This window comes from Schistosoma mansoni, chromosome W, assembly GCF_000237925.1.
Source record: "Schistosoma mansoni strain Puerto Rico chromosome W, complete genome".
Classification (NCBI taxonomy): Eukaryota; Metazoa; Platyhelminthes; class Trematoda; order Strigeidida; family Schistosomatidae; genus Schistosoma; species Schistosoma mansoni.
In genome coordinates, this window is record NC_031502.1 from 22013098 (window position 1) to 22040171 (window position 27074).

The window sequence follows — 27074 nt, forward strand, 5'->3', positions numbered from 1 at the left end:
TTACAAATTCAAAAGAAGCACCTTAGATGCCGTTGCTGTCCTGCACCGCAATATGGTATTCAGCTTGGAAAAGGGTGAGAAGTATGTTAGATGCACTTTTCTGGACTATACTTCTGCTGTTGATTCTATCCCAAGACAACTTTTACTTAACAAGTTAGTCAGCATCAACACTGACAGCTGGATAACCAATTGGTTATGTTCCTACCTCTCTAGAAGAGAACAGTACACTGTGTTTGGAAGATAAGGTTCAACGTCTCTACTGTCTCATGAAGGTGTGCCACAATCAGCTGTTCTTTCATCTCTTCTTTTCTCTTTTCTCTGCTATCTTCCACAAAAAAACCTTTGTGAAATAAGCGGATGACCTCACCATATGTATGACGATTTCCACGTCATTACACCCCACAGAAATGAATGAGTTGTTGTCTTGTACTGAATTGTGGTCTGTTGGTAATGGTCTCATACTAAATTCGTCTAAATTTCAAGCTGTTTACTTTAGCCTGAGACATGAACAGCATCTAAAAACCATTTTGGGATCCCATAATGCTTTTGTCATTGGAGAATTTTCAATAAACACAGTGTCAAGGGTCAACTATCTTGGTGTTACTTTTTCCTCTGATCTCTCTTGGTCTTCTCGTGTTTTGCTGCTATCCAATAAATTTCTCCGTCTGATTTACCACATAAAAAGGCTGCATGCTTTTAGGATTTACTCTTACAGTTCGTCAATGCCTGCACATTACCTATTATTCTTTACTGTACTCCATTATTCTTCCACCGGCTTCTGCGAAAAAGCTTTGCTGTATTGTGAAGAGGGCTGTTGGTAGTTAGCAAGGTGTGTGGTAAATCTTTTGAAGTCATTATTAATGTGGTTGTGGATAGACATCTAAAGTCTAGCGAAATCCTGGCAGGTGTCATCTTATCAGATATTAACCATCCGCTTCATTTATATTTTCCTCCTTGCAAATCTTTCAGTAGAACGAGACGTCAAAACATCAAAAACCATGCACACAAGCAGAGGTATAAAAGTCCTATAATACCCTACATAAAAAATAACGGTCTGGTTACCGTATAAGGATGACATTTTTATTATCATTAAGCCGGATGGCTCAGAAGAATTGGTTGGAAATGTTAACAAAATTTCGGAGAGCATTAAATAAAGAAGGAAATAGAATCCAGTGACCAAAAACTAACGTTTCTGCTTTGGTTGTACAAAGACATAATAATAATAACTTGAAAATAAATGTATTCAGAAAATTAACACATTCTGAGAGATACTTAGATTATAGTCCAGCTCATGCGCTCTGTACAAAAGTCACTGTTGTAAAAATTCAGTTAACAGAAGTATTAAGCTCGTCGCAAATGAGAAATGCCATCAAGTTGAACCGAATAGAGTTTTGTCTATACTTAGGGATAACAACTAACAGAAAGGGTTTTTAAAGAAGATTACTGAAATGAAAGAAAAATTAAAGTTAAATGCATACTGAAAGATTGGAAGTCCACCGTGGTCATTCCATACCTTAGTGAAACATCGGAAGAAATCAAGGAGATTCTGGACAAGCATGATATAAGAGTGTATTAAGGTTGAAAGAACACAAACAGTATTTGAAAAATGTTCCCAAATCCTCCATCGACCTAAAGAAACTTGAGAGTAAGTCTGCGGTAGCATCACATGCTTTGGAAACAGGTCACAAGATTAGTTCTGAAGGGACAAAAATACTTCACAAAGATTTAAATACTCATAAGGAAAGATTGACAGCAAAAACGCTGTATATATGGACGAACAAGAACAGTCTGGACCAAAAGGATGGTATCTAACTAGCGACTACTTGGCAAACTTTCGTTGGCAAGTAATTGGACCCTTTCTTTATTCAACCTGCTCATTTCCCGTGCATCGCTATTTTGACTGAAATTAATGTGAGTTATTTTCAGCAATACAATTATGTACTCTATGATTCTCATTTTACATGCATATCAATGCTTCAGAAACAATTTTTCAGCCTTCAGCTTGCACTTTCCTTTTTATTTTTCCTTCATATAAATGCATATTAACAAAGAATATCAATCAGTGGTAACTCGGTATTACACATACACATTTCGTTCAGTCATCATTTTTAACATCATGAAATTTCCAATACTATTCGCATTTAACTGACTCGTGTTATCCTATTTACGTAAATCAACATCCAAATATGATTGGATTACTACAGTATAGATTTGATCTGATTTGATTGTTAAAACGCTATATATTCCTTTGGTGATTTTAATTTTGATTGCTCCCCTGAAGAAGTCCAGATAAGTTTGCTGAACGAAAAGTTGGAACTATTCGAAATTCCAACGGCTTAAATTATTTCAAATATACGTTTCACATATAATGATGGCATATAGTGTTATTGACAAACTCAATATTCTATCTCACCTCGTAGAGTCAACCAAGGTGTCTGCAAACTAGTGTCAGATGGTGACCTTGTATTGCTATTAAATACTATGGAGACTCATTGTCTTTATAACTTTGCAATATTGATACTAAACGGTCGTTACACTCCTCGCCAACATTTGCATATATGCAGTGAATTTAAAACAAAGAACGAAGTTCTAGTGTTAGCAGAACAGTGATTTCATTTTTAAATTGAAACCTTGGCCACTCAAGTGTGAAGCAATCAATTCTGATGCAAAGTGACGCTAAAATACCAAGTAGTGACAATCTCTGACACCTTTCCTTTAGCCAGTGTTGTTATGGGGTCAATGGAATAACACTGAACCCTATTTCGATTTACTATTTAACCCTCAAAATGATCTCCATATTGAACGTTGAGTGATTAATCGCGGCTTTTCATGATTAACGCGGGTAAATTAATTGGTTGAGTGCAGTTGACACATTCAGTAGCCTAATCTTGTTTATCTGTGTTATCTTGTACTAATATTTTCACACAAATATAACTAACTAGTGACTCTGATTATACTTTAGACAGTAATGAAGGAACAGGGAATCCCGATTGCTAAAAAGGAAGTGCTGGGTTAAAAAATTATCGGGTTATGTGACATCATCTTAACTGAGTAAGGCGAAAACACTATTCCAGTTAAAATCACATTAGAGTGTGACCAGGTTTTAATTATGACAGATGAGTTACCTGTATCAACTTCAGTCGCATTACTTTATAGTCCATTAAAAATTTTTTGCTTCATTAGTTTTTTGAGGCAGAATTATAATTATACATAAAATTTAAGAAACCAAAGACCTGAGATTATCATATGATTGAAACCATAGTTCTAGACTGTTCTTTGATGATTTTCACACTTGCCCGGTGAGTAAACTAAGGGGATTGTAAATAATCCACCCAAGGGAGTCAGGTGACTGTTACAGTAGAGACTTGCTGTACCTGATTTCTCGTAAAGCGTTGTTGCAACATCTACCTCTCGTAACTGAATTTCGATTTATTTCTTCATTAAATATTTAGAAATGATATGTTCACGCTTTCAATCTACCCTTTCAGTTCACCATATAGCTTCTGAACCCGAAAATACATAAATACTGGAGGTTCGTAAAGAATTACGCCTCTACAAAATTCTTGAAGGAGGACATTCCAGTACGTTTTCAAATGCATATAAACTCATTGTTTCGCATTCAGGTCTCTTTGTTTTCAGACCGTACATCCGTAGAATGATAGACTATTTCCGTATTGCTACATTTATCCTTGCTACTATAATGATAGAACCAATCCCGAAATTGTAGATTTCTCACTGTGTTACTACCCAATCTATAAGATCTTACGCGGAAGTCAAATCATAGTCTACACTGACTCGTTCTGTAGCGACAACCGGTACTATGATGTCTGGCACTTCTGAAGAATACATTTCGGTTGGGAAGGGAGCAATATATTCAGTGCGGAAAGCACTAGGTTACATAGAGTGACCACACCTGCATGGCCGAACCATGCTATACCTATCAGTTGTTCCTGTGTTCACCACTTTGTACCTTTTCTAAGTGTTAAGTGTTGAATGTAAATCTTCTCAGTAACAATATACTCCACTCCAAAGATCGTGTTGTTAGGAATCGAAACCACTAAAAATCTGCCAAATACTCACCTCTTAGTAGTACCATGTATAAAAATTTAGACTTGACAGCAACCAAGTTTCATGGATGCGAAATTGATTTCAAAAACAGCACCAGCAGTCTATCAAAATTAAGTAAACAAATCAAACAACACAATCGTCACCAAGCACTGTTATACAAGTTTTAAGAAATAAGGAAGATAATTAATGAGATTTGTGCTCTAAACTGTTGAGCTTTCACATTGCCTTCTTATTTTACCATCATCAACAGAGAGCTCGCATTTAAGCACAAGTCAAAACCTACGTGTTTGCACAAAATAAAGGCAACTAGATACGAAGAAACTGGATACTATGTTTCCATCTTTTCTGATATGTGACAATGTGGTAATTGTGATAGTGAGACTATTTCCACTAAGATGATCAAAAACCCTGGTTAGTCATAGCCACCGATACATATTTTCACTCATCTATTCGAGTTGCATATATACTCGTAAGTATTTGAAAGTAGCGAGAGAATAATGAGAACCATGGTTATCTTCATAGTGAATTAGCTCAAATGCTTTTGACGAATATGTTTTTGAAGTTAGTTAAATCAAACTTCTATTGTTCAGCAGACACACCGTTGTTGTTAACTAAACAGGAGGTTTCGGGTAGTGGAAATATATGAAGGGTAAGCAGATATATTTTGAAAGTAGGTGGAACATACATTACGGGAATCACAAAACTGAATCACGAGACAAGCGCTAGCTTGGAATCCTGAAGGAAAGAAGAAAAGAAAGCCGAAGAACACAGTACGTTTGGAATTGGAAGCAGACATGGAAATTGGGAAGATCTGGAAAGGATTGCTCAGGACAGGGTTGGATTGAGAGTGCTGATGAGCGATCTATGTTCCTCGACGAAGGATAATAGGCGTAAGTAAGTAAGTAAGTAACTCCTGAATGTCTAACTTGAATCTGTTCACATACACTTGAATAGTTCTTGTGCTATTATCAAATATTATCCGAACAGGACACTCTTCAACTATACAAAGGACTGTTGTCGTTAGAATAGCTATTTTTACTTTTTGTCTTAGAGCGATTTCCGTTTATGCTAAAAGAAATAAACTATTCGTTAAAGGATCTAGTCTTTTTTGTGACGTCTGCTGTTCGTCGACCCATTATGGGAGGAATTCCTACTGCGTCTATGAAAATGTCTTTTGCATAAGCAGTAGTAAAAATGGTGAGAACAACGAACACCTTGTTAGTAGCAAAGTAATTACTTACTAGAAGAGATAAGACACATGAATACATTCAAAACATCATAAATCTCGTCGAAAGGATTGAAACGTTTATTACTATTATTATTGTTAGCATTTTTCCGATTATAACCGTTATTCATGTTATTCCATGCGGTTCAACACACCTATTTTCGTTCACGCAACTCGGTTAATGACGTTGTAGTTAAGAGTACATCAACCATACAAACAGATGCATGCAACAACTTAATTTTGGTGTTTAAGGGTTGGTCAAGAACAGATTAGTAATTTCAAAACATTATGGGTTAAGTATTTAGTTATTTCCTCATTTTGCTCAAGTATTATATTCCCTATTGTTCTATATTGAATGTTGAAAATTTTGTGCGTTTGAAAATATAACCTCACTAGCCAACTGTTCTGTTCCACGATGTGAATAAAGACCTACTGCAGCCATTAGTCTAGCTTCTTCTATGGATGAAACGAAGAGTAACTATAAGCACTAAATTGGTAGTCCCAGATGTGAACTCAAAAAATCTGTTTCGTTTGTTTTTTAGTCGTCAAAACAAACCTAATGAATTAATTAACATTATCGTTAACGTAAATTATACAAATATACAAATAGGATCCAAACTAAGATTTAGACTGAAGAATAACTGTCTAGGTAGTTTAGTTTCGCGCTATTACCCAGTCGAAACCAAAACAAGGTGATTAGGTAAATGACGGTTCTGGATTTCATTATAAATATAAATGTAGGTTATTACCTAAATAAATGTTACCACCCAGTTATTCAACCCATAATTGTACGATCAGTAATCAACTCTAGATTACCATAAATAAACAAGCTGATAAAGGATGTAAGAAAATTACCAAACACACCAATTAAGTGTTACTGTATCATTTCTGGATAGATCTCGTACATATCCGTTCGAAAGATAGTATTTGGTTGCTTTATAACACAGAGTGTTTTTAATTCTGGAAGAGTGCTTCAGTTCACAATCAAAAATGCAGGATCCCAGTCAACGCAAGCAACACGATCATTGGTGAGGCAAATCAATATGGATGCCACCAAGACTAAGTACCAACTAAAACAACTCAAAGGCAGTTCAGGAAAAAAACATGGAACCTCGGTGAATGTGCAAGAAAAACAAAACTATGGTAAAATACAAATATTACCATCTAAAATGCAATCAAAACGACTAACAAAATGTGCGACTGGAAGAATCAATAGGAATAAATTATAACTGTATACATGGAGGGATTTTCACACAAAAAACCTTCAAAATGGATCTTACACATAGCTCCATTCGATTCAAACAGCGCAGTCGTAAAGAGAAGCGTGTCAGTATGACAATCGTTATTACCGAATATCAACCAAAACAACTTGAATGCAATCGAGGAAAAACATGAAAATTCGGTGAAGACATGGTAAAAACCAAGCCTTCAAAATAATATAAATAGCACTATCTCAAATGAAATCAAAAGATCAGCAAACTGTAAATCTGAAGGAATCCAGCAGAATAAATCGTGACAGTGTGTACATGGAGGGGTTTTCACACATAGAACTTTCGAAAAGGATTGTATTGATTTTGGTTCCTAACCACACGATCTTTGGAGTGGAGTATATTGTTACTGAGAAGATTTACATTCAACACTTAACACTTAGAAAAGGTACAAAGTGGTGAACACAGGAACAACTGATAGGTATAGCATGGTTCGGCCATGCAGGTGTGGTCACTCTATGTAACCTAGTGCTTTCCGCACTGAATATATTGCTCCCTTCCCAACCGAAATGTATTCTTCAGAAGTGCCAGACATCATAGTACCGGTTGTCGCTACAGAACGAGTCAGTGTAGACTATGATTTGACTTCCGCGTAAGATCTTATAGATTGGGTAGTAACACAGTGAGAAATCTACAATTTCGGGATTGGTTCTATCATTATAGTAGCAAGGATAAATGTAGCAATATGGAAATAGTTCATAATTCCATGGGATCACACATAGAGCATTAATTACGGAAATACATTTGCTTTACGACCATGTATCAGTTGATATTTTTTGTAAAATGTGATCCTGATCTTATATTAGCGGAATAAATATAAGTGGCTACTAAGCACAAGACAAAACACGTGGCAAACTATTACATAAGATTTTGTCTCTATGTAGGCTGATCTCTACTTGGCAATGTTCAAGCTTTTAAACTTATGAATAACCACATTATTTTCAAGTACACACGTTTTTCATATCCAGACAGTTAAACGTTATATAATATCTTTCGCACCAGATCTAGATATCATGCTGTATATCACGACGACTAAACTGAAGACAATCTTCGTTGTTTATGTAAGTAGGTTGATTACAGGCGTACTGATATATGAAGTTATTAGCTAATATTGTTTGTAATATTTTTAAGTTTGTGTGATTGTGTTCTTATGTATAGCTTCCACGTGCTTCCATGTTAACGAACCTAAAATAAAATAAAGACGTGTAAATGAATGTAATATAAAAAGTTTATGATCTATTACCAATATTTTTTGAATCCTTCACGTTTCGTAGGTTAATTACATATTGACTACCATTTATTTTGTTTACACGACGCCACAGTTTGGTAGCTGATAGGTCTTCTGCAATTTAAACTGAATATTAGTATAAATTATCTATACAGAATATAAAGAAGATTTAGAATGAGTCGCCATAAGGACTATACAAGAAGTATAATACATACAACCATTTGGTATAATTAAATTTTTAGTACAATATGTGTTTAGTCTTATCATTTACTCACTAATTTAGGCTATGGCTAAGCCAAATATATCTGGCCAAAGAATGCCTACTATGGTGGATGGTTTGTTTTAATACACATACAACAATGAAGTGACCAAACAATATGTATCTCTGAAACTTTTTAAGCAACTTTAGGAACTCGAAACGTGACTACAAACAACTGTGACAAACTTTCTTAGTCACGTTAATTAGGTACGAGTTAGCTTCAGGCGTGTGACGAAAGGCACGAAAACATGACAGGAAGAAACAGCAAATAGGGCAACTTCATGGGATGGCTTGAACACTACATGGAAAATAACCTCCCGAACTACCTTTGTGGCGGACCAGACAATATATAAACGCAAAAGATATCAACAAAGTTAATAACAACCAATAATGATATTAATATATATAAGTTAAATGATACGAATACAATAAATAATGGGACTTTACTTAAGTTCACCCGAAATGATGCGTGTTCGACTTTGATCTGGTACAATAAATCCACAATTATAGATGCTTAGTAATTCCAAACGTATCGATGATCTCCCCAGTATTGTAATCCAAAGTAAGATATGATATATTCACTTTCTCAGTCTATGAATGTAAATAATATTTGTTTTAGAAGTAAGTTAACTCAATCTCGAATGAAAACAGAACGAGGGATGTGTGAGTATTAATGTATTTGGTAGCCAGAAAGAAGATGTCACGCTATGTTGGAATCACAACGGAAAGTGTCTTCAAGGTCATTGACTAAAACAACATGTACAGTCATTTAATGATGAATGTACATACAGTGAAAAATTGACAAAACAAATACAAATAATATTAAAAAACTATTTACAAAATAAGCTTGTCGGTCATATCTCCACACCTTCTTTGACCACTGAGCGAACAGAAAACTGCACTATGTGAAGCACTATGTTTACATGACATCATGAAATATACATCTACTTGACACCACGGACCAAAACGACTATTGCCACTGTCACCAGAAAAGTACAGGAATTTCTAAGCAACTGCATGTCCAAGATACTACAGATTCATTGACCAGGGAAGTTAAGTAATAACATACTGTATTGAAGGGAAAACCAGATGCTAGCTGATGAAGAAGTTGAGAAAAGACACTGAAGGTGGATTGGACACGTCAGGCGAAAGTCACCAACCCGCATCACATAGGAACTATAATATTCAGGACTGAACATCTGTCTGGAAATATAAATTTGTTCGGATTACACTGAAAATAGAAAACATGGACGGTGAACAACAAAATTAATGACAAATATCATTCGACTGATGTCACTTGCTAATCATCGATTTGTAAACACGGAGAAATAAACATCCATTTGTACGGTTTGCTTCGACAGCATGAAGAAAATTGTAAGTCTAGCTCTGCTTTAAAAGCACATTGATGACTCAACATAGTGTTACTTTATAATCTCAGTATCAGCATCTACGGAGAATATGTGAATAAGGTAGGTCTTTGCTCTTTAAAATACAGTATTTTGTGGGAAACCTGAGTTAAAACTGAATTAAACCTAGACCTTTCTGTCTAACGAATCAGATGAAAAAACCACCAGTATCGCATTCAGCAATAAAATAATCAGTCTATGGACCGAAAGCACAAAATACTTAACACTTAATTTTGTGTGCACTCTTCCGTGTTTTACTCTAGATAGATGGCGTCTTATGTATAGTTCAGCCACGAAACATCCGTTGTAGTTAAAAATAACATAGGCTAGATAATATCCACCTTTACCTTCCCCACTTTTTAGGCTACAGGTTTAACGGCACTAGGCCAGCCGAATCGGGTTTGTTTCTCAACCCCTTTCAGGCTTGTTCCCTCTGACATTGTTTCAGTACAAAGAAATACTTTTTGAGGGAGAATGAAGTGATAAGAGGTTTTTTGAGCAGGATCTCAGATAAATAAATGAATCACATCTGAACAGTCCAGAGGCCAGGTTACCTGTAATTCTGAGGAAAAACCTACTCGTACTACTTGACTTATTAGCTTCAGCGTACCAAGGAAAAGATACTATAGATTCCCCACGGACTGTCATCAAAGACTTTTAACAGAGCAAGATTTATGGTGCTGATACCTTTTTAAAGTCACGAGGTGGAGATTGTGATGAAGTTGGATAGGACTGGCATCACGGAACTCGTCAAAATTGTCTGAACAGGCAGCACCGATACTACTAGCAAATTTTAATACACAGAAGCTTTACATGCACCCAAATATTTATTAAAGCACTTTAAACTAGTCATTTGTTTTACTGTAAATATGTAAGTTAGTTGAAGATATTGGATAGTGAAATTGCTGTGATTGTTTGTTCGTGTTGCTTACGAAAAGCTGGCGATCCAATTGATGCTCGCAATATGTCAGCTACTGATCAAATCCGTGCCCTTTTGGATGAATATATGGGAACAACCCGAAACGGTAAGTTATCTCCTCAAAGATTGTTGCTTGATATGTATTGTCAAATGGCCCACGACTTTCTAAGTGCGTAGATAAGGTTTTTTTGAGCTTTGCACTCAATTTGTCTCTTCATTATTTTTAAGGTGTTCATGAATGTGTTTGTGCGGTTGAATGTCAATTCATGTAAGTAAAGGGTCTCAGGGTTATTTGATGGTTTAGATATTAAATGTAAATGCATTAGTTTTTCCTATTCTATGAAAATTGTTGACCGCATATACTGGTAACGCCTATTTAGGACAAGAACCAAGAATAGAGTTTGATAATCCTCGCGTCTGTAAAAGTTATCTACTGGATTGTTGTCCAAATGAAATATTATCTGGAACGGTAGGTCTTTGATTATATTAACCATGTTTAGCGAATGGACTTGGGAAACTGCCTTTTCATACATGACCCTGCTCATAAGGCAGATTACCGCAAAGAACCAGACACGAAAAAATTTCAGTATGAGCTCGATGTAAGTTACCTTGATATATGTGTATTTTGAAGGCACTAGAGCATTTAGAGGCATTCATACGGGACTGCGACCAACGTACAGATGTTGCGAAAGCAAAGCTGCGGGAGACTCAGGAGGAATTAACAGATGAAGCTTCTCAAAAGGCTGAACACATAAATCAACTAAGCGAGCAAATAGGAACAAAGCTAGCTAAGGCCGAACAACTTGGCGCGGATGGTCATGTTGAAGAGTCTTTGAAACTTATGAAGGAGGTTGAAGAATTAAACTTAGAAAAAGCTAAAAGCGAAGCAGATTTACGGACTGCAATACCAACAAGCACCTACCAGCAACAAAAGCTCCGAGTCTGTGAAGTTTGCTCTGCTTATCTTGGTGTGCACGACAATGACCGTCGACTCGCTGACCACTTTGGGGGAAAGTTGCATCTAGGTTTTATTGAGATTCGCCAAAAGTTAGATGAACTGAGGCAGTATGTAAACGAAAATCATATCGTTCGCAGGCGCAGGTTTGAAGGATACAACCGCTCCCTTTTTATCACAGTGGAGGAGAGACGTGAAAAAGAGCGTATTCGCGAACGCGGACGTGAGCTAGAAAAAAACGAACGTCGTCAAAAATCCAGAAGTCATAGTCGTTCACGGAGTCGCTCTCATAGTCGGAGGCATAGTCGTCATCGTAATGGAAAACATTCCCACAGAAGTAGGAAGCGACACCATCGTTCTTCTAATCGAAAAAGTGAGGATCGTCACTGACAGATATTTTAACTCTTGTATAATATTATCTCCGATTCCTAACCTGTATTTATTTTTTCTTTAATGCATTATCCCAGTAAACTTGTTTCTGTGATTTGCATTCAGCTTTATCTTACACGTTCAGTGTTTTATACTATCTATTTAAAATAATTTTCCATTCAGTGTTTATTGACATTGTGGAAATAGCAACCTATGTAGTCGGATATGTGTATAAACCAAACTGATTTGATTTAAAGTCATACACCATTTCAATCCTGTGACATCAGTCTTTGGGGATCGGTTGGGTTCGCAATATAACATAGGCCGCCGCACTTTTTTCTTCTGAGTTACGAATAGGTCGCAGAAATTTATGCCAATCCACTGGAGAATCAATTATGTGTAAGCAGCAAGTGTCTAGTCATACGCCGTGTGGTGCAATCAGGTATAGAACTATACCCTTGACTAGCCCTTGTGTTGGGATAGCACTCAGCTGTCTGAACTGAAGTAAGCAGCAAGTAAGAAAGCAAAGACTTCCTTTTTCCACAGGTGATGCCGACAGCGAGTTTTGTAGAGGTATGGGTCATATCATATGCGATACAGAGAATTTTTCCTGAAGAGGGACCCATGATTAACATTTCCAACGCGGCAAGGTATCAGATTAGCAAGGGTATTCGGTGTCACATGTTTCTTCAGGCCAATTCGGGAAAGTCCGCTCAACAAGAACTTCGAACATGTCACACAAACAGACCTAGCAATGCTGAGCGTGTCTTGCCCGTTGTATCCGTTTTAGGTCTAATTCCATTCGCTTATATTTTGGACTGAAAATGTATTTCTAGTTATCTGGAGCCGAACTATTATTCCGTGGTTTCACTAAAATTGCCAAAAGAGTTGTAAATGACGTCCGGCCATAACGAGTAGAGCCTCGTATACACGCTTCAAAACATTTATTGCTAACTTGCTTATCAGAGGAAAATATAGCTGAGTAGCGTACAGTACATTGGTTATCATAACTCTAACGGGTTAGGAGCCAACTACCACGCGCTGACGACCCCTGCAAAGACTTGGACTGGATTTCCCTTGAGTGAAATTAAATGTCATGTTGGGAACTGTATTGTTCCCTGATGGTCCTAATGTCTATCACAACTGGATTCCACAGCATTCCCACTGACACTGAGTTTTAACTAGAAAAAAGGTCAAACTGACCATTCTGGAATCCTGGGCTAGTGTTTACTTGTGTCTAGTTAGTGGTCTCTGTACTAAACATCCTGTTGGGAATAACCGGGTGGGATGTTCGCATCAGATAGCTGACACAAAATGTCATGAGTATAAGTGTGAAAAAACCACTCCATTTTATGGTAGCACCTCATTTGTCTTCCCTACAAATATAGGGGTCCTCTGTTTTCGACTGTGAAGTTGCTTCTGAAGACGTTTACTTCAACCCTTAGTTTGCCCTCAATAAATAGAGTAACAGGACGAGTTGGCTGAATCACCTTATTTCATTTCAGTGGTGCTGACTAATGAGTGTGTAACGTTACGGTAAAGAGGAAAAATCAGTACAAACTGCTTGCGTTATTGACTACGTTTGGTACAAACGGGGTGTTTTTTTACTGGTCAGTGGACGACTACACTCCTTACCATTCTTTCCCATATCATTTGAAGCCTGCTGTGAGCTTTTGGAAATAATCATAGATCACCCGTACTTACTGAGAATTGTTTTTGAATTTATGCTCGCTTCCGGTGAGGTCGAGTAATTGGTCTAGAGATCGTAAGGAAAGTGTTACGCGGAAATCCTCGGTCCTTTTCAAGTACTCATTAACTTGGGTGGTCAGAACGTGTTTTGTGTATGCTCACGTAGTACGTATGCAATTAAGTTAGGATGGTTAGTAAGAAACGAATCCAACCCACTGTTTCTCGGGTAATATGCTCAGCTTTAAGCCACACTACTTGACAATGCATCTGGATGTAGGGATGAGTGGGTGAGGGCCCGACGCTTCGCGCACTGACCCACCGTCTTGGCACAAAATATCTGAAAGGTAGGGGGACTGCCAGATCACGAGATGTCTATAGGGTTACTGACGCTTAAACTAAATTGTACAGATTAGCTCAAGGCATAGGCTGTGGATTCACAATACAATCTCTTATTTCTATGTTTTGCCTATTACTGCTAGTGGTCCACCTGCATGGGTGTCGTTCTCAATTGAACCGAAGTCACACGAATTAACAGACATTCATGTGTCACTGTTTATGTATTTTGTCCTGTAGGAACTACTAGTACTTAAATCTTCCTAAAGTTCATAGGTATTGTTAAGGTGTGATTTGATAATTTCAAATAAATCGAGTATTGGGTAGATTGTTATAATTAAAAGTATGCATGGAGTATCCCAATGAGTAGAAAAACTAAGTTTAAATATTACCATTTAAACATGGGTTGATTTAATTTGTCTATTCATCCTCTGAAGAAGTGACTTGTACCGAGCCACGAAACGTTAGGAAATCTAAGAACTTAATTTTTCTACTCTCTGGGATATTACTTTCTATGCTCAGTCATTTAGTGCGTCCATTCATACGTACCATTCTATTCACTCTCCTCGAACGATATGTCAAACATTTGGTCCTTTCCACTATCACTTCGATTCAAGTGATATTCATCTTACCAACTCCATCTCAGTGCTGGTGTAGTATAACAACTTCAGCTAACGTCAATGCCAGAGTCTGTGTAGTTTACGACTGCCGGAGTTGACTCTCGCCGTGTCAACTTAGCAAAATCCATGGGCAATTAGGCTGGAGGTGTAAATTTGGCGAATATACCTAAACGAAGACATATGTAGGAATCAATACGTGTAATGAATAGGAACAGTTGAGCCGAATCGTCAGTAGGCAAAAATGCGATCTATGTAGTTCCATCATTAGATGATAACTATCAGTACTAAGCGGTGCACGTAGTCATTGAAGCAAGACTTCAGAAAAATATGGTCAGATTTTAGGATTAAAGTAAGGAATATATGACAAAGCTACTTCTCGACATTGTAGACGGGATTACAAATAGATATGGACATATTTATATTGAAATATAAGTGTTCTTGACAAGTATATGTGTGATCAGATTGTTCGGAATGTATTGCGCTAATGTATCACATAGTTCTGATAAACTTTGACTTCATAATTGTTGTATTAGGGTAAACAATATCTCTGCTTAAACTCCATAAAATAGAACAGTTTGACTAAGGAATTCTGTGTAGGGTCTTTTTTCGCTGAAACTGCGAGTTCACTTCCTGACTGCAATAGAATACTGAGTTTGGTTCGAATTAATATAAGGGGTGCAAGTTGAAGAACCTCGTCAAATAGACAGACTACAATGCTTACCTAGTCCCAGGAAGTCAGCGTACGGAGGATAGGGTTCTGGCTTGGGAACTTTTGATAAATCTCATGCACTTATGATTGACTAACAGATGAGGGAAGCTTATCAATTAGAGTAAATTGAGAACCTTAATTAATGATTCCAAATCACCACTCATTTAGAGGATATATGCTGTATCATGTCTATCAATAATTCATAGTGGCCTTCAGGGCTATTCATAGTTCCCAGTTTGAACAATGTAATGCAATTTGGTAGCAATGTATCCTTATAACTTTGATGTTGAGTAAGATTGACTGACCTCGACACCACTTTGACTAGTGGTGGTCAGAAGTGTGGTTACCAATCTCTACAACAGGTTAAAGAGATATTAGGTCAGGAAAGCTGGAGCCTTCGTGAAAACACAGACATGAGCCTCTTAGGAAAAAAACTACATGGTATGGTTGTGTATTGACCCCAGTTGCTGCCAAAATATAAAAGAACTAAAAAAGACTGTGTCCTTTTAAATCCGTTTTTAATAGAATGATACAGTTTCATTCACCTAACCACAATAAAGCGTATGTTAACTGTAACTTTGTTTCAAATTCTTATCTGAAACAGATTTCATCATTACGCGCAACAAATGTTAAAACGGTATAACCAAACTACTGCTTCCCGTTATACAATTAAACATATGCTATTATGAGACAACTTCAATTGAAGACCTAGTGATATAATACGACAATACTCTGAAGAAAACGATATTTGCTTAACTTCTATGAGCTCAAACACCTTCCATAAATTGAAAAGTAGTGTGTCAGAAAAAGTTGTAGTATCAAGGGGGGAACAATATCTACAATAATATACTGTCTAGAGTGTTTTTAGTAATAATTGGAAATGTTTTATTACTTCACCAGTATCTTATTTTGCAGGTTCTGCTTTCGTTATTGAATGATACACATGTTCCACAATATCACGGGGTGTGTGCATTTTCTCAGCATCCACGTCACTTATTTCAAACCCTAAAAAAAGTAAGGCGTAAAATAGGTGAGATATGAATAGATCGACAATGTACAAAAGCAATAGACGAACTTAACTAGAGAAAATGAGTTATAAAAACGAGACAGGTAGTATAAGCTAGGCAAACTAAACTAAGTAGAATGTTTCGAACAGTATTGGTAGTTTATAAAAAAGGGATGAGACGTAACTCTTTACTTGTTGGAAATATTTGCTTTATAGGTTATTTATTTATTTACTTATCTGAACACTTAAATATTGGTACAAGTGAGCATCAGATACATATGTGCCACACAATGACAATGTAGTCGTGAAGAGACAGAGAATGTAAAGTGTGTATTATAAAAAGAAGAACGACAACGAATGGAAATTAGTGTATGCGAGTGAAATAATAATGATAATAGGAGAGGCAGTTCAGTTAGGGGATGATGAAAAGACATCGTTTCTGACTTTGATAAGGCTTTCTAGTCTAACAGTACATAGCCGACTGCTACAGGGATCCGATTGATTGAGGAGGAAACCGAGAGAGGAAGTTTAGTGTTGAAAGTCAAGGTAGAAGGAATAGTAGGAAGTGAAGAAGGAGATTGATTATGAATACAGTGGTCTTGAGTGCTGTTAGAGGTATGAGGGCAGTTATCACTTCCCGGTTGCCCACACCGTGGAAGGGTTCTTCTAGAGGTACCTGAAAAGGAAATTGGGTTAGAAGTGGTCTTAATGACTTGAGAGCGTGACCGCAGTGCCCAAGGGACAACTGCTTGAGGTCGGTCACACACGACCTTTTTGTGTGTAGTTTTTGTGTTAGCTCCGTTCTTCAAAAAACCTTACCGCCGGAGACGGAAATCCGTGGGATAAGGCGAGGTGTGCATTTTTAGGGTCGACCCTTTCTAACCCCACCCCTCCTTGTGGGAAAGCAGCATCGCTGTCATGCTGGTTGTTTGAAGGAAACACCTTACTGCTGTCACACCTCTGTACAGTCAGCAGTACGACTTCGCCTTCGGACCTTGGGTTTGCTGCTTTTAGTTTCACCGCTCTTCAACCGACCTGTCTGGCATGGTAGGACCTCGAGGAACGATCGTTCCAGCCAGCATAGCTCGATTGCTTCATCACGATAGACAAGCCCGACCACCACGTCAAGGTAGCAGCAACAGTCGGGTGTGTGGCGCATATGTATCTGGTGCCCCTTTGTACCAATATGTATGTTTAAATAAATAAATAAACACATCCTATAAATTGTAACGTGCGCAAGTAGAGACATTCTTGCCATTTTCTTACAAAAAATACAATACTGAAGATACGACCAGTATTCTAGTTTGACAACTATTAACCAGTAACACCTACAGCTACAATACAAGTTCTAGAAAACTTAATGAAATTGTTTTTTGGCTGTTTAAATGTTAAAATGGAGTTCCTCATGGTTTTGTCCCAGGTCCTTTGCTGTTTATACTGTGTGTCAATGAACTCCCAAGTATAATTGAGTCCCCAATGCAGATACATGCACACTTTAGGCAATCTTAAATATTGTGATTAACTGGTCTGAAAAGTGGCTGATGCCTAGCAATGCGACAAGGTGTGTCTACATGCACTTTGGGGATACAAGTGTAAATAGGTAAAACATAGGGAAAATGCCTGTACCCGTGATCCGGTCTCACTAGGATCTTGGGTTGACAGTGAGTCATGATCTTAAGACCACGGCCTATTGCCAGGAGGTCGTAGCTAAGGGGTTCAGAACTTTCACCAAGTTAGATATTACCATGCTCACTATAGTATACACATCCTTAATGAGAAGTAAACTTGAGAACTGCGTTCAGGCTGCAAACCCCTGTTTAAAAGGTGATTCGGACAGAGGACAGCTACACATGCAATCCAGAAACCCGCAGTTTACCATACACAAAAAGCAGCTTGAAAAGCTAAACCTCTTTACACTGTTATATCGCAGATTAAGAAGTGATTTAGGACCTAATATATCCTCTTTTTCTTCTCACTAGATCTGGACATCTCAGAGGAAATAGAAGGCGAGTAGAATAGCCAAGAACGGACAAAACACCCGTGGCATACAGGTTTTTACAGTCATCAATTCTTGGAACCTGTTACTCGAAGCAGTGGAGTCCGCACCTTTAATTAACTCATTCAAGAGAAGACTAGACACTTACACAAGCATACTAGGAAAGGAAACTCAGAGGCAGTAGGCCTTCTGTGCTTACTACACATGTCGGAATACCGGAGGATATTAGAACATAGAAAACTCGGGGAACGACAATTATTAAAATTTCCGTTAGCTTAAAGAAGAACACATTTCATAGATTTCAAGAACTTACGGAATTCATTTTCGATTTCCATAATTACTTCTATGTGGTCCAGACTATCAAGACCGAGATCTTTGATAAACGAGGAATCAAGCGTAAGCTGCATGGAATGTAAAATAAATGTGCACAAGAACCTTATCGGACTGGATTTTATCGTACGCAGAACAGACAGCTAATACTTTACTTTCCACCTCAGGTTTAGACAGCAGGATTCTTATCGAACGCGTTTGAGTTAGACATGGGTATGCAGACGGTTTATTTCCCAAAATGTTATTGGATACAGAAAAAGTGTGTAAAATATTCCGCGGAAATACATATCTTCGAGACCCTAACCTCCAAACAGCAGAAGCGAAGCACAAGGCGTTCATGTTTGAAATTGCGCTATAAATGACCCACACTAAATATACACCACAATTTCATTGACCGAAACGTCCTAGCACTTTTCAACTTAAATCTCGTAAGATCAAACCATTGTGCCTTCAAAAAGGCAATTAAATGATTATCAAAATGTTAAGGTCCACTTTTTCCTAAGTGTTCAAAGAAAAAAGTTAAGCATAATAACATTATTTACAAGGATGTTTGGAGCTTCATACAGTGATTCTACACCTAAATGTCTTAGTTTTGTAGTTTACTGTTCTCTTTTTCTACCATAGTTAAATATTACGTTGTATATTCAATTACTCATTGAAATGGTATCATAGTAACAAGGGGTGATAATATTTCAAACTTGTGAATGTAAATGAATCTTATACATTCGAAAACTCTTATACCAACACAAGAATATGAAGCTAAGGTCCAGAGCGTAGCTTGGTCTCCAAATAACAAGAAAATAGCCGTATGCACCGGTGACCGAATGGTAATTATTTTTGATGAGAATGGAGAGCGTCGTACACGTTTTTCTACAAAGACTTCTGATTCAAAAAATGATGGGAATTTATTTCAAGTAAGAGGCATGGCGTTTTCTCATGATTCTATCAAACTTGCTATTGCACATTCAGACAACATAATATTTGTGTACAAGTTAGGAGAGTCATGGGATGAGAAAGTTGTAATTTGCAATAAATTCCCACAAAAGTGTCCCGTAACATGTATTGCTTGGCCATCACATCAACCCATTATTTGTGGCCTTGCTGATGGCAAGGTTAGGGCTGCAAACACACGTACAAATAAATCATCCACTATATATAATGCTGACTCATATGTTGTTTCAATTTCAGCGAATGTTACGGGCAAAGGATTTATTTCTGGGCATGCAGACGGGAAAATAATTCGATATTTTTTTGATGATGATGGTTCAGGTGACGCTCAAGGGAAACTTACGACTCACCCTACAGCCCCTTATGCTTTAACCTGGGCTGGTTCCACAATCCTAGCTGCTGGTTGTGATAAACGTATCTATGTCTATAACAGAGAGGGGAAGCTTGTACAGCAACTCGATTACAGCAAAGATGACAGTGAAAAAGAATTTACTGTTGCGTCATGCAACCCTAGTGGACACGTCGTTGCATTCGGAAGCTTTAATCGCATCCGTGTGCTCTCATGGAGCCCTCGTAAAGGTGGATGGGAGGAATGTAAGCTGAAAGAAATAAAAAATCTGTACACTATAACGGCTATTGGCTGGAAGCAAGACGGTTCAAAATTAGTTGTTGGGACCTATTGTGGTGGGGTTGACCTATTTGACTGTTGTGTGAAGAAGAAACTATACAGGAACATTTTTGAACTAAATTATGTTGGACCAAGTCAAGTCATCGTAAAAAACTTAAAATCCGGAGACACAACTGTTCTTCAGTCAAAATTCGGTTATGAAATCGACGATGTGAAAGTAATGGGTAAAAATCGATACTTGGTCACACATACATCTCATACCCTAATACTTGGTGATCTTCACGAGAATCAGTTGAGTGAAGTTCAGTGGAGTAGAAAGAACCCTAAAGAGCGCTTCTATTTTGGTTATAATAAATTTTGCATAATATTTGGTTCTGGTGAATTGTATGTGATTGAATATGGAGTTAATGAAATATTAGGCTCAGTTAGAACTGAATTTACCACTCCATTTCTAATAAGTGCTAGAGTAAACGAACGAAAGTCTAGCAATAATCGTACATGTAAAAAAATTGCCTATATGTTAGATCTGAAGACAGTAGCCATTTTTGATTTTGTAACAGGGTCAAATGTTGCACACGTTTCTCATGATAGAAAAATTGATTGGATTGAATTAAATGAAACTGGACAAAAGCTACTTTTTCGAGACAAAAAGCTTCAACTTATCTTATTCGATATAGAAACAGGTGTCAAATCCATGCTACTTAACTTTTGCTATTATGTACAATGGGTTCCTCAGAGTGATGTCATAATTGCTCAGTCCAAAGATAGCCTGTGCATTTGGTACAACACTGAGTCGACTGACAGAATGACATCAATCCCGTTAAGAGGTGGAGACATCACAGATGTCGTTCGTCAGAATGGAAGGACAGAGGTTTTAATAAACGAGGGTGTGAAAACTATTGCTTATGCTCTGGATGACAGTCTTATTGAATTCGGTACTGCGATGGATGATGGAGACCTTGAAAGAGCGGTTTCATTTCTGGAAAGCTTAGAAGTAACACCCGAAACAAAATCTATGTGGACTAAACTGGGATTTGCCTCTTTAAAGGCTGGAAATTTAATAGTTTCAGAACAGTCCTTTGCTTCTTTAGGTTGTGTGAGCAAGTCACGATATTTGCGGCAAACTCGAAACCTATTACTGGAAAACAAATTATCCAAGTCCAATGCTCAGGCATGCATTGCTATCCTTGAGAAAGACTTTCGAGCAACCGAGAACATATTTCTGTCACAAAATTCTATTGAGGATGTCGTAAAATTGTACAAGGATCTACTTAAATGGGATGATGCTATTGAGGTCAGTTCAACATTTAGTGGTTGCTCTGTAAATGTTATTTCTTAAAATGTACTAGTACCTATCCGGTGTTAACGAAAGCAAGATCATAAAGCTAATTATCATTAGATTACATTTACACATTCTGAGGGTATAATAATTAAAGTTATGTTTAGTTTGTAACTTCTAGTAAAACTGCTTTTAAATAACTAAACAATTATGTTGCATCAAAACTAGTCATTCAAATAACAATTGCTTCTCACATTGAGAATAAAATTCCTCTTTCCAAAACCTTTTATGATTGCGTATAGGCATTTTATGAGTTTCAAATTTATTTATAACAAATTCATTTCATATTGATACAAAGCCAGTAAGCACATATTTTTTTCTGAAATAGGAGTTTTCAGTCTTATCTATGTGACATGGCTCAGAATCGATGTGACATGGCTCAGGATCGATCACAATGGCGTAGGTGTATACACTCTTTATCTTCCCTTAAACCTTGAGACTAAAATTGCTTCATATCTCTCTTCCTTCCTGTACTATATCCCTATATACAACCTATAATTTATATACTACTACCAACACTAAATTAACTACTATTAATCCGGTGTTGATCTTGTTGTGCTAACGAGGTATGGCAACTTGGACCGATGCATATATGTGCCTGGTCCTACGTTGTAGCTGACTGACTGACTGAGTCTTATCTATGTGTAGATTTTATTAAGCAATCTAATATTTTCACTAAAAATACTTGTTTCATTTTATGTATAACTTTTACATACTTAGCGTTTTTTTAGCGAGTTGGTTTTCTACGGGATGGGGTCGCTAAACCCATGCCCAACCCTCCTCCTTTACCCGGGCTTGGGATCGGCAGTAGCCCCCGGAGGAGCTACAGACGGAGTTATAACTTTTACATGGATTAATTATAATTTAAATAGTTTTACTAAAATTAGAAAACAGAATTGAATTCTAAAGTTAATGAAATATCTCAAGCATCGTCTCTGTGACGTTTGAGTATTTCAAAAAAAATATTTAATTCGTCAAACGCGACGTAGAATTTAGGACCTGTGCTAATCGATTTAAGTTCCCGTACATCATAAACATAGAGAAATGAAGCTGTCAGAGCAACTTCCAGAGTATCACAGTCAGTAACAGTATTAGTGGCGATAAAAGATATCAGGTATCAAAGATACGGTTTGTAAAAATATTGATCAATCAGATAAGAAGGTTATGAGAAATCTGGAGATTTAGGATCCACGGGACGGAAAATAGTAGATGCACGTGCTTCATTGGAAACGATTTTGAGTCATGCCATTCTACTTTCCTAACCAGCAATTACGATAATCACGCGAAACCCAACTAGGTAGTCTACACTCATGAACATGGCTTAGTATAAGTGTAACCTACGTCAAAAACTGATATCACGCCTTGGTTTGGTCGTCTCTAGCTTCTCTCTACCCTACTTCTACATTACACAACATCACCCGTCAAGGTAGGTGGTGGTTGGGCACATGTAACACATATCCGAACCACCTCAGTTGGGGAAGATTTACTACTTCATTGGGAAAGAACTAATTTTATACTTTTCGTTTCATTCCTAAACTTTAGCCGCACAAGAACAACAGTTTTCAACCATCACCCTAATACCTGGGTAATAAAAACGGTCTTAAAGTGGGAAATGACATTTTTTAGTGTAGTAAAGTGTGTGGGCTTGATTTAGTATGTCCGTGCATCTTAACTACCAAGTGTTACATTGAGAACTGGTTGTTCTGTTCCTTATTTCCTTATGTGATCAATGAGAAGTGTTACATTATAATAAACACGCATTTGGGCGTTTACCGTCTCCTGTATTTTAGTCAAAAATGAGAGCTATCATCTAATAAACTAGACTTTTGCAAGTTAATTGAATGGTTCGTCGATAGCCGATTTTTTTGGGATTTTGAGTCTGTTTGCTCTTTGGTCTTTCATATTAGATCGCTGAAGCTAAAAATTGGTCCGGTTTGGACAAACTCAAAAAAGATTATCACAATTGGTTAACGGAAACTGGACAAGAGGAGAAAGCTGGTGATTTACGTCAAAAAGGTGGTGATTTTAATGGTGCAATAACTCTGTATCTTCGTGCTGGTGTACCTGGTAAGGCCGCACGTTTAGCATTAATTGAACCGGAAATTTCATCAGATAGAGTACTGATGGAAAGAATCATTATGGTACGCGTGGAACAATTTTTGGCATGCTGCATCATATAATGTCTTTCTTTTTTTAAATATCTGTTTATGTTTAAAAAAACTAACAGCATATCTTAATGAAGTACTATAATTGAACTTGTTAAATGTATGTAGCGGCTCAAAACGTTGATGACCTCATCAATATCACTGTTAGTAGGGGAAAGTGGCCCTAACGGAGGACAAAAGGAAGTTTTTCGACTGAACACTATAGTCTAGGAAGGTTGTCAATTGAGGTGGGTAACACTTGATATTCATGAATTAAGGTCGTTATTTGTGTTCTCTTGATGTCAAGAAGAGTTTGTTCTGAAGTTAAACAGGGATCCACGGTGTGAGAGTGACCACTTAATATTTCTTTAAGTTAAGCTACGAAATTCGACAATAGTAACTGGGTTTCAGTTTACCGTATACTGTGCTTCAAAATAATTTTGTTGGCAAACATGTATCAGATTCATACTTAAATACACTAGAAAACTAAGTATCTTTTGTACTTCTCGAAACTAAACCAAACTAGATATTATGTATAATCAGTTTAACTTCACTTGTTGGTATCATAAACTGATTTGTTTTCCGTTACTTTGAGTTAGTCTTGGTCCGTTAAATCCATTGCTAGTTTTTCTTGAGACACACAAAACTAGTGGCGATTTCCTGTCGATTAACTATATTGGTGGCTGGTCGATCTATCTCTATATCTTAATGAACTGGTATTAGTAGTTGTTAGTTAAGAAATCTTCATATCTCATGCTTTAATTCGTCACCTGGAAATAGATAAACATCAGCTCCCTCTCAGAAAACTGTCTTTTTGATTAGTTTTACCTATAAACATTTGAAAATCAATTGCCTATTGTGAGATTCCTCAGCAGTGACAAGTGTAGTTGAACCAGGTCTGTTGTGAGATAGTAACTCACTGAAGACAATGGTGGATGTGTCGCTCAATTTCGTGTATTGATTGAAGTTAGACATTAACACCGTTGGATGCCGGCTCAGTGATCTAGAGGTTAAGCATTCGCGCGCGAAACTGATAGATCCTGGGTTCGAATCTCGTAAGGCGGGATCGTGGATTCGTACTGATGAGGAGTCCCACAATAGGACGAAACGGCCGTCCAGTGCTTCCAGGTTTTTCATGGTGGTCTAGCTTCAATCGATTCAGGATCTCAACTATTAAAATTACTATAATATCCACAAAACCCCTTCTGATATTAAAAACAAATTATTTATGAATGATTACTCAACACTGTGATTGGCAAAAATAAAGCAATTAGTCCTTTTGATAAATTTTGATAGTCTGTGGTCACGCTTACCTATGGAGGAGTGATTGTGATATCCGAATTAGGGTGTGTGAACATGTACCTAAATGTTTGCAGAAATAAATAAAATCAAATGACCCAATAAAAGTAGAGGATAAGCATCCATCATCCTTTATTGCTAAACATATAATTGAAACAGGCCATAAGATTAAATTCACTTGGTATTTCTTGGTTGAATCTTCCCATTGATGTTTAGGATTGCAATTGATCAGTCTCTAATTGGCATATGTGCATACTGTGCGCATTGCCTTAATATAACCTTAATTCACAAGCATTATAAGCAAAGATGGATAGTAGCTAGCAATGGGATCCAGGACGCGCGTTTCGTTCTATTTGGGACTCTGCAGCTGGATGTACCTGCATCTCAGAGTTGATGTTCACTCTGTGACTCGAACCCAGTACCGTTCGCTTCAAACGCCATCGCGTTCTCCACTTAGCTACTGAGTCCTCAGTAAATCCAACTGACGAGTCCCAAATAGGACCAAACGCGCGTCCCTAATTTCACTTCTAGCTACTATCCATCTTTGCTTATCGGGCCATAAGATTGATTTTAACTAGGCTTTTTTGATGTTGTACAGGAATGTAAAAGGGTGTATACTAAGGTTTAACCATACAAAAATTCAAACCCCCTTTTGTGTATTCAAAAACATTTTGTTCTCACCTTAGATCTACCCTGGTAATATTAGTTTATTATTCAGAATGATGAGGTTTCAAATTGTTTTCACATTATTTCCTTTATTATCCTCATCTCCTCTTACCCTCCATTTCTAGTCTAGTTGACCTCATAGATCTTAACAACTATATGTGTGATCAGATTGTTCGAAATGTATTGCACTAATATATCACGTAGTTCGGATAATATTCATCTTCTTATTACATAATCGAAAAATAAATTAACCTCAAAATTACTAGTAATGAAGTGTAACTGCATTATTTTTAGAAACTGTCCACAGTTTTATTTTATAAGTAATGGCTACTATTTAAAAATTCATTAGTTCAGGGATAGGATATATATGTCCGCGAATTTGTAGAGCTTCTGCTTCCCAGTGTCCAATATACATGCAATATATATAGCATTTTTCCGTTCATTTAATGAGTGAATGCTGGATATAAGAGTATCATTTCTACTGTGGATTTTATTCCAAGCATCTCGTTATCTGTTACTGGTTCTACTGAACATATCTAAATTTTAGTGAATAGCTATATTTCTGTGAAGAATTAAGAGGAGCCCATATCGCTTCCAACGGCACAAACTTATTCTCATAGTTGAAATCATGAGTCAATTGAAGCTAGACCATCATGGAAAACCTGGAAGCACTGGACGGCCGTTTCGTTCTGTTATGGGACTCCTTAGCAGTGCGCATCCACGATCCCACACTCACGAGATTCGAACCCAGGACCTACCAGTCTCGCGCTAGAGCACTTAACTTATTCGTCAGATCAATAATATTTGATTTTTCTGAAACAAGTATATACATGTAATCAATAATTCATATGAACATGTAGTTTTTCGACATTAAACTTCATAGAATATCTGTGTAAATGAAGTTAGAACCATTTGATTTCACGTGAAGTTCATTATTATCTTTTACTGTCAAAATATCAACATCTACGTAGATACGTACGGATATGTTACTAATATTTTATAAAAAGTCTCTTTAGTTTTTGCTTGTATTATCCGTTGATATTATGAACTCCAGTCGATTAGTATCTTGGCATATATGCATCCTTAGCTGGTTGAGTCGATATTTCTGCATAATTCACAAGTTTTTATTAAAGTTGGATAATGTCTAGCAATGGAATTCAGGACTCATGGTTCATCCTATATAGGACGTGTCAACTGGATATGCTTACATCACGGTATGGATCGTCACTCAGGAAGACACAAACACATGTCAATCAAATTCACCTTCTATGTACAAGCCAATTGTTATCTGTACTTAGTAGCCCACCTGGTTGTCCATTTGAGACAAAGGGTATCAGGCTCGAGTCGCAGTATGAACATCAACAATGGGACGCCTGTACATTCATCTGATAAGTCCGAAATAGAACGGAACGCGTGTCCTGAATCCCATTGTTAGCCACTACCGGACTTCAGCGAAAATCTTTTTAATTTCCCCTTACTTTTCCCTTTTTTGTATGACATTCTTAAAAAAAAGTCATTAACTCAATGCGAACTATATGAAAAAGCTGGTGAACTATATCAAAGTTTAGGTCAATCAGAGGATGCTATGCGTTGTTATCGTCAAGGCAATTGTTATCAAAAAGCAATTGAATTAGCTAGAATATCTTTTCCATCAAATATATTACAATTAG

General features: G+C 37.1%; 2 protein-coding genes across 3 annotated transcripts; one reads left to right on the top strand and one right to left on the bottom strand.

Moving 5' to 3' along the window:
* Positions 1-9410: 9410 nt before the first annotated feature.
* Smp_015850.2 (hypothetical protein) lies at positions 9411-11920 on the top strand (the record flags this gene model as incomplete). 2 transcript variants are annotated; one of them, XM_018788978.1, is made up of 5 exons in its annotated part: positions 9411-9422; positions 10335-10479; positions 10754-10842; positions 10874-10972; positions 11005-11718. In XM_018788978.1, the coding sequence occupies 5 exons, from the start codon at positions 9411-9413 to the stop codon at positions 11716-11718; spliced, it is 1059 nt and encodes a 352-aa protein (XP_018654467.1). The 2 variants fall into 2 exon arrangements, with proteins under 2 accessions (XP_018654467.1, XP_018654468.1); XM_018788979.1 differs by lacking the exons at positions 9411-9422; positions 10335-10479 and having other exon boundaries at positions 10678-10972; positions 11005-11920.
* A 3941-nt stretch (positions 11921-15861) lies between these two features.
* Positions 15862-18737, bottom strand: Smp_015860 (putative acyl carrier protein). The gene is made up of 3 exons (XM_018788980.1): positions 18486-18737; positions 18364-18451; positions 15862-16053 (listed from the first exon to the last, which is right to left on the bottom strand). The coding sequence occupies exons 1-3, from the start codon at positions 18717-18719 to the stop codon at positions 15953-15955; spliced, it is 423 nt and encodes a 140-aa protein (XP_018654469.1). The 5' UTR covers positions 18720-18737; the 3' UTR covers positions 15862-15952.
* Between the last annotated feature and the right edge of the window lie 8337 nt (positions 18738-27074).

Coding starts and splice junctions, on each gene's coding strand:
- Smp_015860 (XM_018788980.1), bottom strand. CDS start 18,719: ATGAACGCCTTGTGCTTCGCTTCTGCTGTTTGGAGGTTAGGGTCTCGA. Junction 18,452..18,485: donor ATAAAATCCAGTCCGATAAG/GTTCTTGTGCAC, acceptor CATTCCATGCAG/CTTACGCTTGATTCCTCGTT. Junction 16,054..18,363: donor GGAAATCGAAAATGAATTCC/GTAAGTTCTTGA, acceptor TACTTTTTTTAG/GGTTTGAAATAAGTGACGTG.